General features: G+C 37.7%; 1 protein-coding gene across 1 annotated transcript in view; it reads right to left on the bottom strand.

The window, feature by feature from the left end:
* Positions 1-2,221: 2,221 nt before the first annotated feature.
* The window catches only part of NDNF (neuron derived neurotrophic factor), a 41,180-nt gene continuing 28,669 nt past the window's right edge, over positions 2,222-14,732 (bottom strand). The window contains exons 3-4 of the mRNA XM_082729162.1: positions 6,399-6,523; positions 2,222-4,269 (exon numbers count right to left, since the gene is read on the bottom strand). Of these exons, the coding sequence (XP_082585288.1) occupies positions 2,876-4,269; positions 6,399-6,523 (1,519 nt within the window). The 3' untranslated portion in view covers positions 2,222-2,875. The remainder of the gene's footprint in view (positions 4,270-6,398; positions 6,524-14,732) is intronic.

Here is a 14,732-nt window from a genome sequence, read left to right as displayed (position 1 = left end):
CATTAAAATTGATTAATGATCTTAAAGCCCCAGGTTTGTGTGTGCATGAAAACCTAAAGCATTCTGTGTTTCTGAAAATAACTAAACATAATTTTTTTTCTTATAAGTTTGAAGTTCTCAGTTATAGTTTATGCATCCATTCTTAAGAAAATCTGAAATGGCCTTTAAGAGTAAGTTGGTTTGCAATAATAAATAAGACAAAAAAAATTATTTCCTTTAAGAAAGTGACCCACAAGTGACTACGCCCCCCTGCCAAGAATTAGTGATTTATATCCTGGTAAGTATTTTGGAATCTGGGCAATTCTACTCCTTATCTGTTTCAACTATGAGAACTTTATTTCTCTGGTCTTCAGTTTCTTTTGCACCTGAAAAATAAAGATTGTGACCTTGAACTAAATGTCTTCAAAGATTTTCTTTCCTCCATAATAACTGTGGCTATCCTTGGGATACTAAATGCTCTGTTCTCAAAACAGTTGTCCTAGGATTTTAACAAACAAAAGGTGGTGCTTCCATATTAGCAACTTTCTGTTTCTTTGTTAATTAAGAACAAGTTTCTTTTTCTTGTCTCCAGTTCACCTGAGTGCTCCTAAAATATAACACATTAGTAAATGAGATCTTTATCTTTAATAGGTGTTTCCCTTTCTTTACGAGTGACAGAAGTCTCACAGTGTATATTTAATTTTCCTGTAAGTTCTAAAAGGCAAATTTCACTGGGACCATGAAAGAATTCTCAAATTTATCCAGACTACGTAGAAACCACCATCACAGCCGGCTGAAAGGGTAAGAGCTTGGTTAAATTGACTTGGCTGGGTTCCCAGGGGTCCATAGGCATTAAGCAATATCTGAGAGTAAGTCCATCGTCTTCAGAAGCTGCAATAACTCTTTGATCCTCTGTCGTTCCATTTAGCACACTGCTCTTTAAAAACATATTTGCGAGTAACAGGAGAAAGTCAGTTCTCCTTTCAAATGCACCCGTTTATAGCTTAAGATGTACCATCTCTGGAATGCTGTCTATTTTAAGCTCTCCTTCCAGGTTGATTGGCTACATGGCCACTGGGCACGTGTCTCCTCCCGCCCCCCCTTTTTAAGATTCTTTCGGATACTGTTACTGTTTTATATGGATGTGGTCAATTTTCTTTTGATATCATAATCCAGAGGAGTTGGATGATGGATTTTTAGGGGACATGTTTTATCCTCAGGTGATCAGAGGACCTTTCAAAATGACCACCATGTACACTACGTCAGCCATAGTGATCCTCCCCACCAGAGGAATGCCACTGACACATGCCTGCCACGTGGAGGCTGGTGTCAGTACGTGGGGGACAGTGGAGAGGTCAAGAGGTTGCATCTGTCCCTACTTGTAGCTACAGGAGCACTTTATAATTTCAGAATCATAGGATTCTACAAAAGACTATGTCTTATAATAATAGCAAGTATCTTCTAATGTCATCTTACCCAAATCTGTCACCACCCAATTTATAGATGGGCAAGAGGGACAGTGGGAGTTAACAGATCTGCTGAAGTTATATAGCTCAGGTGACCACAAATTCTACACTCTTCTGAATCCTGATCTAATGTTATCATGACAGCTCACGTATAGAACCGTGGAGAATGAAATGATCTAAAGGTGCTCTTGGTGCCATCTTTGCTAAATGGTTTCTGTTATTATTTGTCTAAATTTTAATTATGCCGAAATTACTTTCTAAAAATTCGTGAAAAATCAAAGTATCGGACTGTTAATGTTATCAGAACAGTTGCTTCTTTTGTCTCCTTGATACCAAATAAAGTCCTAACTGGTGGTTTCTAGATTGCTTCAGATAGACATTAAAATCATTATCTTGCTAATATTCAAGCAGATGGAAAATACTTGGGATATCCCAATTTTGTACTTAAAATAGATGCTTATTTTTAAAATAAATGTAATATATTTTAGGCTGTTGAGAACAATCTGTTGAATCCTTGTTGAGCTACAGTGTTTGACTTTGTCTATTCCTTTTTTTTTTTTTTTTGCTTATTCTTTTAAAACAAGTCTGTTGGAACTCTCAACAATCATGACACCTGGCTCCAAATCAGCGTCCGAAAGCAAACTGTATCTCTAATGCCACAGTAACTTTGGAGATATGCAGCATGTTATCTTAACTATTACAACGAAGGTTGATTCTGGTGCCAAATTATATAAGGGCGCAGTTTTTAAACAGAATAAAAATTGAATACACCGTGGTAGCTGCTTGGGAAAATGAACAGTATATAATCTAATATCTTTAATTTTATGTACATGAATATAATGTATGTCAACTTTGTACATGAGATACATACAGTATTTAAACATTTTACTCAACAGATAAGAATTTACAATAGCAATATAATTGACTAGAGGGCCGTCCACTTAATTATATACTTAGATTAGATCTGTACTTTAACAGGAAAAGAATTTAATAGTTTACAATCATAGAAACACTGACATTTAAAACAAGACTTTATAAAATAATTTATATATATCCTAGCATCTATAGAGAGGAATGATTTGCATTTGTGGATGTGTGCAATGAATGGCATATTTTAAATTTTCAGGTAATAAAATAATTTAGAAGCAGTTCATGCAGTGGTCAAAGCAAGGGATGTCAGTTCCTTCCAGATGCCCTCTCTGACAGCAACGGGCAGCAGACACACACTAGGTACCACTGAGGTACACTAGAACAAGACTCCTCAACAGATACTCCTATAAACACCAATATACACAAGTTGATATCCTTCCGTCCACAGTCCAAGGACTGGTCACCACTTCTCTCAGCCGTGGGAGTAGTCAGTTTATGCTTAAAGTGATTCCATGTCTCTCCTGCAGGTCTATGTAACAGCATCTCACCGTACGAGGTAACTAACAGAACTTCCTGGTTTTCACGACTTTACTCTGGTACTTCACCGAGTGGCCCCCGTGTCCTATGACATACACATCCAGCAGGTAAGACTTTCCGGGCAGAAGCCCCTTAATTGTTTCCGTGGTCACTGCTTTCTGTAGGTTTTGACTGTGGAAATATTTACAGAGGACTTTTTCCGATTTCTTCCTCGTGTCTGGTCCTAGGCATTGGTTTTGCTCTCTTCTCTTCTGGTCTTCATTGTAGCTATCGTCCACTTCCTTTTTGTAGATGCAGAACTTGTTCCTCTCCTGAGTGCCCAGCCAGGCCACGGTGGCCGAGGAGCAGGTGCGGAGCTTGTCGAAGGCTTTGATTCTCGTGTCTTCAGGAAGAGAGGGGAAGGGCTGCTTGCTCGGCCTCGTGGTGGCCAGGATCTTCAACATCGACGCCCCTTTCTTGTGTCCTTTCAGTCGGATGACATACTTCGCTTTGGGCTTTCCTCGAAGCTGAAACTGCCGGATGCCTTCCACATTCTGAGACAGGAGAAGTTTCCCATCCCTTCTCACTTGGATCTGAATAGCGTCCAGACAGGAGTGAATAAATAGAGTGACTTTTTGGTGAGAAGAGACTGGCGCAAAGCGTAAAAACTTCGCTCCCTTCCGTTTGACGAATACATCTGACACTTTCCCGTCTTTGAGCTCAACTGTCTTCTGTTTCGCTTCCTCCTTGGTCCTGGCGAAGGTGCCCACGTACGCGGTACTCGTGTTGCTGTGGCTGTTGACCACGAAGACATCGAAGTAGTACTGCGTGTCGGGCTTCAGGTCCGAGACAGTGAAGATGTTCTTGTTCCCGATGCAGATTTTCTGAATGTCGACCTTGGGCCTCCAGTACACATGCCGCCCCAGTTTTGGGGCAGGCTTTGCTAGGAAGCTGCGTTCTTTACCCGGATTCTCTGAAGGAAACCCGAAATGGGCAAAGTCAAAGGGGCTGAAGTCCAGACCGGGTTTTGGAGCCATCATAAAAGCGTCGTCTGCACTCAGTTTGGCTTCTACCGCACAGAGACTTTTGAAATTGTGCTCCTTGTTGATGACCACACAGTACTGAATGGGTTGTTTCAGCAAGGAGGCCGTGGGGCTCGGTTTCCAGGCCAGAGTGACTGTGGTGCGTCCCAGAGAGGTCACATCCACCCTTGGATCATACGGTAATTCGGGGTAGGGCTGATCAGACTCCGGGGTTGTGGTGGCATAGACTTTGAAATGCGTGTCTTTTTCTGTTGAAAGCAGCTCCAACTGGTATAAACCAGATGGAGAACTAGAAGAGATGAAATACTCCACATCGTTGCCTTTGTAGGAGAATAATTCCGTGCCTTCCTCATGAACGATCTGCTGCCTCTGCTGCTCCAGAGGCTCCGGCTCACCTAGAAGACAGGAGAGAAACACAAGCTACGGGTCAGGGTATGCACTGTGGCAGGGTATGCACTGTGGCGTGCCAACCTTAGATTCTGTTTTTAAGATGATCTTCTTTTTGTGCTGTTATAAAAATAATAATGTCGGGTGTGCCTGGGTGGCTTGGTCAGTGAAGCGTCCCACTCTTGAGTTCTGCTCAGGTCATGATCTCAGGGTTGTGGGACTGAGCCCCCAGGTCAGGCTCTGTGCTCAGCAGAGTCTGCTTGGGACTCTCTCTTCCTCTCCCTCTGACCCTCTCCTGACTTGCTCTCTCTCTCTAAAATAAATACATCAATCAATCTTAAAAAAAAATTATGATGTTCCCAGTAGGTAATTGGGAAATAGAGGGAAAGAACAAGATAAAAAAAATCATCCATTAATTCATGATCCCATGACAATCCTTCATTAATATTTTGATTCATTGCCACTCAGTCCTTTATATGTTTTTATGCAATTGATATTATTCTTTTTCATCGTTCTCTATAGCTTAATAACACTTATTCTCATACATATATGTTCCCAAATGAACCTCCATTTTGAATCCTGTCTTCCTCACTTAAAATTATTTTATAATAAATAAAATTATTATTTTGTAATGTTTTAGTTTATAAAATAAACTATTATTTTACAATAAAATTTATAATAAAATAATAATTTTGTAAGAAGTAGTATTTTCATAAATATATAAATAATACCGTTGGTCAATTTTTGACCATTTAAGATAGTGCCATGTATATATACATATATACACATATATGTATATATGTGTGTGTGTATGTATATGTATATGTGTATATATCTATATCTGTCTTTCTATATATACACACACCCACACACATACATGTTGGCTTTTCTGAATTTAAATTTAGGCTTCAGAATTGACTGTAATTACTGAAAGTCTTAGGTCAAAGACTGTAAGCCTTTGAAAGATTAATTCCTACCATCAATCTGCTTATCAAAAGGATTTGATTGCATTTTGATTGCAATTTGATTGCATTTTGATGGCCAGCTATTTCACTAGTTTTATTCTTGTTACCAGGACTGGACAGTCTCTCATTAAAACATAGAATATGAAGTACCAGTAAGAGGACCTGATTTTCAGTGTGGAGAACATATGCCTAGGAATAATAGAAGGAAAGTATTGAAACCAAACTAATTTTTTCTATCTTTTTATTCTTAATATCAGATACCACATAGACACCAGATAAGCTTAGACACCAAGACCTGGTGAAGGATTGGGTAACCAGTGTGGGAATGCACCCTGTTCAGCTTATTACTGCAAATTGAATGAGGGATGTAGAATTTCACAGTCCCAAACCAGGAGATGAATGATTTCATGCCGTTATTTATTCTCTATCTCCCATGATGACATACTTTCCTAGTTACAACTCTGTCATCTCATCGCTATGAGCAGCACATCTAGCTTGCATCCTTTGTGTGGCACCAGTCACAAAGACTTCACCTTTATGCTATGATGCCTTCACCCCTTGAAGGAAGCAGGTCACCCCAGAGCCTCATACGGATTCTTCTCACTTCCCTGTTTCTTGGTATTTGCTTTCCACAATCTGTATCTTCCTTAAATGCCTAACATAGCCCTCCTACTGACTTTCTTGTCATCCTGGCCTTTCAATGGCGCTCAAAGCCTTTTTACTCCTCTTTTCGGTGCCACCATTTACTCCCCAGAGATCTTGGCTGCATACCAGAATCACCTAGGGGGAGATTTTAATAGTCCCAATGTCCAGATCATACTCCAGGACAATTAAATAAAAACCTTTAAGGGTGGGATCCAGGCATCAGTAGTTTTAAAGCGCCCAGTGCTGATTCCAATCTTTGGGTGAGATTGCAAACCACAGCTAGAGAGGCTAGTCCAAACCTTTCCATTTTCCTCACCCCTTCAGGCTCCAAGTCTGTCTCTCTTAACTGTCAAGTGGTTTTGACAGTGTCAAGATCACGTCTTTCAGTGCCATCCCCACTGCAAAATCTCCAGCATCTTCCCCTATGCATCCACGCTGCTTTTTCTTATAGACAGAAGGCTGTCTATGTCATGGGTCTTTTAGTTATCCATTCAGGGGTTCAGGGCCAGACTTAACATGCTGCTTACCTGAGCCTTCCCCGCTTGTGTCCTCTGGCAGCTCTTGGAGACTCAGTTTCCATTCTAAAGGTGCATCACAGGGAGTCACTGTGACTGATAATGGAGTATTGTCTTCTTCAACCACAAAGAAATACCTGTGGGGAAGTGGACCAGTTGAGACTGAGATCATTGGTTCTAGGACTTATCAAGAGTCACTGGAAAAATCACTGGTTTTCTTCTTATTCACTTAACAGACCTACTCTGACCCCTTATGGAAGATAACACCTTCCCCATGAAGCTCTCTTTCACACTTCTTCATTTGTCTTCAAAGCACTTATCACTACCTGACATATTACATATTTCTTTGTTTACCTCTTTATTTTTCCATCTCCTCTAACTAGAATGAAAGATGTAATAGGGCCGGGCACTTGGTTCATTGCTGAAGACTTAGAGACTAAAGTAATTCCCAATAAATACTTGTTGAATGAATTGATGAGTAAGTTTAGACTTTAGCTTTTTGGGGAAAAGTCCTTAATTGTTCGCAGAATCTAAAACTTCCTCAGTGGTGGGGCCCCTGCCTACCTCACTGGCCTTTCATCTTCTGTGCTTGAACCACATGGGGCTCTCCTAGTTTCCTAGAATCTGCCCTGTGTTGGAACCTCTGGGATGTTGTTTCATACACCCCTTTGCCCTTACTCATGTCACCTCTGTCAGGGCTGCCTTTTCTGACTCCTAATTCTGGGTCAGGTTCTGGTGCACCCTCAGTGTCTTGTACTTTTCACCTGGGGTGCTTATTGAAATTTGTGACTATATATTTGTATTATTTGATTGTCATTTTCTCAACAAAAGCCCACTTAGGGTTCATTTGCCATGTCATTGAAGTCCCAGCATTTAGTACTGATTTCTACGTGTAGTAAGTACTTGGTAAATATTTTTGAATGATCAATTATGAAATTAATGAATAGAACCCAAGAATTCTAACACCAACCCTATTGTTCCAGCTCCAGGAGCCTTACACCTCAAGCCTATTTCTACCTAAAGATACCAAATCTGAATGGCACTATCAGTATTTTCTCCCCTCACCATTCAAATATAAATTAAAAGAAGGAGAGTGGGGGTCAGGCAGTAGGAAGACAAGACTCTATAAAAGTAAAAACAACTTGTTCATAAAATAATAAAGTTAGATGTCATCTAGACAAAATAACTGTACTATTTACTGGGTAGGAAGGTATAAGTATCATAAGCATCTTTCAAGACAGGTGTCAGATGGCTTAATTTTCCAATTCAATCTACTTATGGAGAGTAGAATTTTGTTCCTTTGGCCAGGCTGCATTGGATATATTAACAATATACACACAACTGAACCCATCTCTGTTACAAAGAAATAGGTACAACAAAATATTTTGTTTGGCATCATGTAAGTAAAAAAGTGTTCAAAACTTCTAGGGTTCCGTTTTTATGTTGGTAGCAGAGCCAACTGCTGAAGCAGAAACCAATGTGTCAGTTCATCTTCTACCTTCTGTTCTCCTTTCAGACAAGGAAGTAGTTTATTTCCCAAAGTAACTGTGTCTTACTAACTTACATACAGGCCACAGGTAACCAATGACAAAACAATTCTTGCATTCTACAAGGTACTCATTATACATATAAAACAGCAGGGAGTCCCTCTAACTCAACGTTTTCATATGGAAGCACTTACGATTAGGGATAAAAGATAATCTGAATAAACTTTGACAATTTGACAAATATTTGTTGGCTACCATACCCAGAGTACGGAAGAGAACAGCAATCAGAGATAATAGGGTATGATCTATGTGCTCCAGATTATTTACTGGCTGGTGAGGCAGACAGAAATGCAATGAACAACTAAGAAAACATGGCCCCAAATTATAATGCCAAAACTGAGGGATAAACACTCCATGAACCATTTAGCTTTTGGAATTTATGTGTAAACATAAGAATAATCAATGAAAAAAGCTATCCACTGCCGCTAAATTTTATCTGGAATTTCACCATTAGTTGTAATATCAACAATGTCTATGAGTGCCTCCCACTGCGTATTTCACTCCTAGAAATGATGTTTCTATTGTTGCTGTAACTCTCAACTCAAGGTGAGGTAACATTTCATCCCAATGTAGGTATCAAAGCCCCTGATCATTATTTGTGGGGAGAAAAAAGTCAAGTCAAGAAAGAATAAACAAGTATGTATCATTTTTTAAGGTCAAAATATTTAGAACCATTATGTGAGCCCAATTTGCTGAGTAAAGGTAAATGAACTGAATATTGTTCAAAGAAATATTTTCTTTTTTTTTTTAATTTAAGTAGGCTCCACATCCAGCATGGAGTCCAGTACAGGGCTAGAGCTCACGACCTTGAGACCAAGACCTAAGCTGATATCAAGAGTCGGATGCTTAACCAACTGAGCCACTCAGGCACCCCAGAAATATTATCCTTATAATACAATGTAAACTCTTGAGGAATCATGTATTCATTTAATTTCATATTTTTTAGCTGCTTAAGCTCTTTTTTATTGAGATACAACTGAAATATATTAATTTCAAATGAACAAAGTTATGATTTATGTATATGCTGTGAAATGATCATCACAGTGAATCTACTTCCCCCTTGTAACCATAAAAAGTTACATCATATGCAATATAATATTGCTGACTATAGTCACCATGCTGTACATTACATCCCCTCATTTTCTTTGGATTAATACTCAGAAGTGGAATTGCTGGATCATATGATAGTTCTATTTATAGATTTTTGAGGACCTATTACTGTTTTCCATAATGGTTGTATCAATTTGCATTTCCATCAACACTGCACGAGGATTCCTGTTTCTCCACATTCTTGCCAATATTTGTTATATCTTGTCTTTTTGGTAATAGTCATTCTGATGGGTGTGAGGTGGCATCTCATTGCAGTTTTGCTTTGCATTTGCCTGATGATGAGTGATATTGGGCATCTTTTCATGTACCTCTTGGCCATATGTATGTCTTCTTTGGAAAAGGTCTATTTATATCCTCTGCCCATTTTTAAAGCAGATGAGTTGTGTATTTAAGTTGTATACATTCTTTATATAATTTGGATTTTAATCCCTTATTAGATGTATGATTTGCAATATCTTCTCCCATTCAGTAGGTTGCATTTTATTTTGTTAATGATTTCCTTCACTATGCAAAGGTTTCTTGGCTTGATGTAGTCCCACTTGTTTATTTTTGCTTTTGTTGCCCTTGCCTTTGGAGACCGATTCAAAACCAACCAACCAACCAACCCACCCACCCAAACAAACCGAGAAAAAAAAAAAAAGAACCCAGAACACTGCTAAGACCAATATCAAGGAGCTTACTACCTGTGTTTGTTTAGTGGTCTGGTTTCATTCTTGGGCACATGGCTGTCCAGTTTTCCCAAGAAGATTGTTTTAAACAAACTGTCCTTTTCCCATTGTATATTCTTGACTCCTTTGTCATTAGTTAATTGACCATGTGTTCATGGTTTATTGCCAGGCTATCTTTTCTGCTCCATGGATCCATGTATCTGCCTTTATGCCAATACCATACCGTTTTGATTCCTATACCTTTGTAGTACAGTTCGAAATCAGGAAACATAGTATCTCTAGCTTTGTCCTTCTTTCTCAAGATTGCTTTGGTTTTCAGGGATTTTGTGGGTCTAGACAAATTTTAAAATTATTTGTTCTAGTTCTGTGAAAAACGTCATTGAAGTTTTGATAGGGATTTCACGGAATCTATAGTTTGCTTTGGGTAGTATGGACATTTTGACAATATTAATTCTTCCAATTCATGAACACAGAGTATCTTTCCATTTATTTGTGTCGTCTTCACTTTCTTTCATCAATGTCAGTTTTCAGTATACAGGTCTTCTACCTCCTGGGTTAAATTTATTCCTAGGTATTCTGTTCTTTTTGATGCAACTGTAAACAGGATTGTTTTCATTAATTTCTCTTTCTGGTAGTTTATTATTGGTGTGTTGAAAAAACAATAGATTTTTGTATATTGATTTCTGTATCCTGCAAATTTAATAATTTCTTTTATTAGTTACAACAGTTTTTTGGTGGGAGCTTCAGGGTTTTCTATATATAAAATCATGTTGCCTGAAAACAGTGACAGTTTTACTTCTACCTTTCCAATTTGAACACCTTTTATATCATTTTCTTTCTAATTGGTTGGGCTAGGACTCCCAATACCATGACACTTATCAGTGGCAAGTGTGGGTATCCTTGTCCTGTCCTTGATCCTAGAGGATAAGCTTTCTTCTTTTCACCATTGAGGGTCATATTAGCTATAGGCTTGTCATATATGGCCTTTATCACATGGGGATACATTCCCTCTATACCTGCTTTGTGGAAAGTTTTTATCATAAATAGATGTTGAATTTACCAAATGCTTTTTCTGCATCAATTGAGATGATTGTATGATTTTTATCCTTCATTTGGTTAATGTGATATCACATTTATTGATTCATGGATATTGAATCATCCTTGCATCCCTGGAATAAATCCAACTTGATGGTGCTGTATGATCCTTTTAATGTATTATTTGAATTTGGTCTGCTAATATTTTGTTGAGGAGTTTTGCAGCTATGCTCATTAGGGATATTGACCTGTAATTTTTGTTTGTTTGTTTGTTTGTTTGTGGTGTCCTCATATCTAGTTTCAGTGTCAGTGTAGTGTTGGGCTCATAAAATGAGGCCACAATTTTCTGAAATATTTTGAGGAGGATAGGCATTAGATCTTCTTTGAATATTTAGTAGAATTCACTAGTGAAGCCACCTGGTCCTGGACTTTTGTTTGTTGGGACTAGCAATCTTCTTGTTAGTAATTGGTCTATTTATATTTTCTATTTTCTCATGACTCAGTCTTAAGGAGTATATGTTTTTGAGGATTTATCCACTTTCTTCCTGGTTTGTCCAATTTATTGGCATATAGTTCTTCATATTAATTTCATAGTAGGTCCTTTGTATCTTTTTGGTATCAATTATAACTTACTCTCATTTATTTCTGATTTTGAGTCCTCTTTTTTTTTTTCTTAGTGAGTGGAGCTAAAAGTTTATCAATTCCATTTATCTTTTCAAAGAAGAAGCTCTTAGTTTCATTGGTTTTTTTCCTATTGTCTCTTTAGTCTTTATCTTATTTATTTCCACTTTGATGTTTATTATTTTCTTCCTCCTTTTAACTTTGGGATTCACTTATTCCTATTTTCCTAGTTCCTTTAGGTATAAAATTTAAATTATTTGAGATTTTTCTGATTTCTTGAGCCAGTTCTATATCATTAAAAACTTCCCTCTTACAACTGCTTTTGCTGTGTCCCATAAATTTTGGTGTGTGACTTTCACACTTTCATTTGTCTCAAGTTTTTTTTTTTTTTTTCATTGACCTATTGGTTGTTCAGTAGCATGTTTTTAAATCTCCACATATTTGTGATTGATTTTTGGTTTCATACAATTATGTTCTAAAAGATGTTTGGTGAAATTTCAATCTTCTTAAATTTATTGAGACTTTTTTTTTTGTCCTAACATATGATCAATCCTGGAGAATGTTCTATGTGCACTTGAGAAAAATTTATATTCTGTTGCTTATGGGTGGAATGTTCTGTATATATCTAGTAAATGGTCTAATGTTTCATTTGAGGCCATGTTTCCACATTGATATTAATATTCTGTCTGGATGAAGCATCCATTGATGAATATGGGGTACTAAGTCCACCTACTATAGTTGTATTGCTCTCAATTTCTCCCTTTAAGTCTGTTAATACTTGTTTATATGTTTAGGTGCTCCTAATCTATATTGGGTATATAAATACCTACAAATGTTAATAAAATTTAAAAAATATATTTACAAATGTTTTATCTTCTCGCTGGATTGACCCCTGAATCATTATGTAATGCCCGTCTTTGTCTTTTATTATAGTCTTTTGTTTTAAAGTCTATTTTGTCTAATATAATAGCTACCCCAACTTTTTTTGGTTTCTATTTGCATGGAACATCTTTTCCTAGCCCTTTTACTTTGAATCTGTGTGTGTCCTTACATCTAAAGTGAATCTCTTGTCAGGGAGCATATGGATTTAAATCCATTCAGCCACTCGATGCCTTTTGATTGGAGAATTTAGTCCATTTATGTTTAAATTATAGGTAGGTATATACTGCTGCTGCCATTTTGTTAATCATTTTATCGTTCCATTCTGTTTTCTCTTTCTGTTGCTTTCTTCTCTTGTGGTTTGATTGCTTTCTTTGGTGTTATGTTTAGATTCCATTCTCATCTTTTTGTATATGCCATAGGTTTTTGCTTTGTTGTCACCATGAGACTTATAAATATAAGCCTATATGTATATATGCCAGTCTATTTTAATTTGGTAACAAGTTAAGTATGAACACATTCTGAAACCTTATATTTTTACTTCCCAGTTCCACATTTTATACTTCTGGTGTCACATTTTACATCATTTTGTGTATATACTCCAACTAATTGTTGTAGTTTTAGTTATTTTTTTTTTTACTACTTTTGCCTTTTAATCTTCATGCTAACCTTATAAGTGATTAGTTCACTACCTTTAATATATATTTACCTTTACCAGGGAAATTTTTACTTTATATGTTTTCTTGATATTGGTTAGTCCCCTTTTCAACTTAAGAGATCTTTTTAACATTTCTGACAAGGCTGGTTTAGTGTTGGTGAACTCCTTTAGTTTTTGCTTGTCTGGAAAACTCTTCATCTTTCTTTAATTCTGAAAATCTTGCTAGGTGAGTAGTCATGGTTGGAGTTTTTTTTGCTTTCAGCACTTTGAATATATCATGTCACTCTTTTCTGGCCTGCAAAATTTCTGCTGAAAAATCTGCTGATCATCTTGTGGAGGTTCCCTTATTTGTAACAAGTTTTCCTCTTGGTTATAAGATTTTCTATTTATCTTTGAATTTTGACATTTTAATGTAATATATCTTAGGGTGGATCTCTTTAGGTTCATCTTATTTTGAACTCTAGGCTTCCTGAATGAGGACATATGTTTCATCCTCCAGGTTAGGGTCTCTTTCTGGGACCTCTAATATGCAAATGTTACTCCACCTGATGTTGTCCTGTATGTTTTTTAAATGATCTTCATTTTTTCAGATTATTTTTTCTTTTTTCTGCTCTCTTTGGGTGAGTTGCACTGCCCTGTCTTCTGGGTTACTGATCCTTTCTTGTGCTTTATCTAATTTGTTGATGAACCCCTATAATGTATATTTCAGTTTGGTTACTGTCTTTTTAAGATCTATGACTTCTGTCTGGTAATGCTTTCTTATATTTTCTGTCTCTTTGTTTAAATTCCCTCTGTGTTCACCTATTCTTCCCCCAAGATTGCTGAGCATCTTTGTGACCACTACGTTGAACTCTTTATCCGGTAAATTACTTCTCTTTGTTTCATTAAGGTTTTTTTCCTCCCTGGAGTTTCATCTTGTTCTTCATTTAGAATATATTTCTTTGTTTGTTTGTTTTCTTTCTTTCTTTATTTCTTTTTTTTTTTTAAAGATTTTATTTATTTATTTGTCAGAGTGAGCACAGGCAGACAGAATGGCAGGCAGAGGCAGATGGAAAAACAGGCTCCTGCTGAGCAAGGAGCCTGATTTGGGACTCGATCTCAGGATGCTGAGATCATGACCTGAGCCAAAGGCAGTGGCTTAACCAACTGAGCCACGCAGGCATCCCTGTTTGTTTGTTTTCATTTTGTTTAACTCTCTATGTTGGTTTCTATGCATTAGGTGAAAGAACTATCTCTCCCAGTCTTGAAGGATTGATTACAGGAAGCCTGGGGGTGTCTCAGTCTTAGTCTCTGCAGTATCCTGGTGGGGATAGCCTGCCAAGAACTGTCTCCCTGATTATTTCAATCCTGGGGGCTCAGAAATGTAACCACCCTGGCCATCAGAGCCAGGAATCCCTTGTGTGGCCTCTGCATATATACTGGCTTTGGTTGGGCTGTGGGGGTGTGCCAGGCTGGGGCAAGCCCACTTGTCAGGTTTAGCAGTGTGGGCCATAAGAAAACCTAGATGTGGGCAAGCAGTGCTAATAAGGTAGAGGGAAAATGCAAAAATGATACTTGCTAGCACCTCCGTGCCTTGAAAGAGTTCTAAGAGACCCCTGCCCTTCCAGCAGGCACTTTAAGATTAGCCAATGAATCTCTTTTGTATGTAGTCTAGGCATTTTTCAACTTTTTGTGTTTGCAATGGGTCCTGGGGTAAGGAAGTCTGTACATATGCCCTTTAAGAGCAGAGTCTTAAGGAGCACCTGGGTGGCTCAGTTGTTTGAGTGTCCAACTCTTGATTTTGGCTCAGTTCATGACCTCAGGTTGTGAGACAGAGCCCCGTGTTGGG

Source organism: Mustela nivalis (genome assembly GCF_964662115.1).
Source record: "Mustela nivalis genome assembly, chromosome: 4".
Lineage (NCBI taxonomy): Eukaryota > Metazoa > Chordata > Mammalia > Carnivora > Mustelidae > Mustela > Mustela nivalis.
The sequence above is the reverse complement of the archived record's forward strand: the minus strand, read 5'-3'. Positions and strand labels throughout refer to the sequence as shown.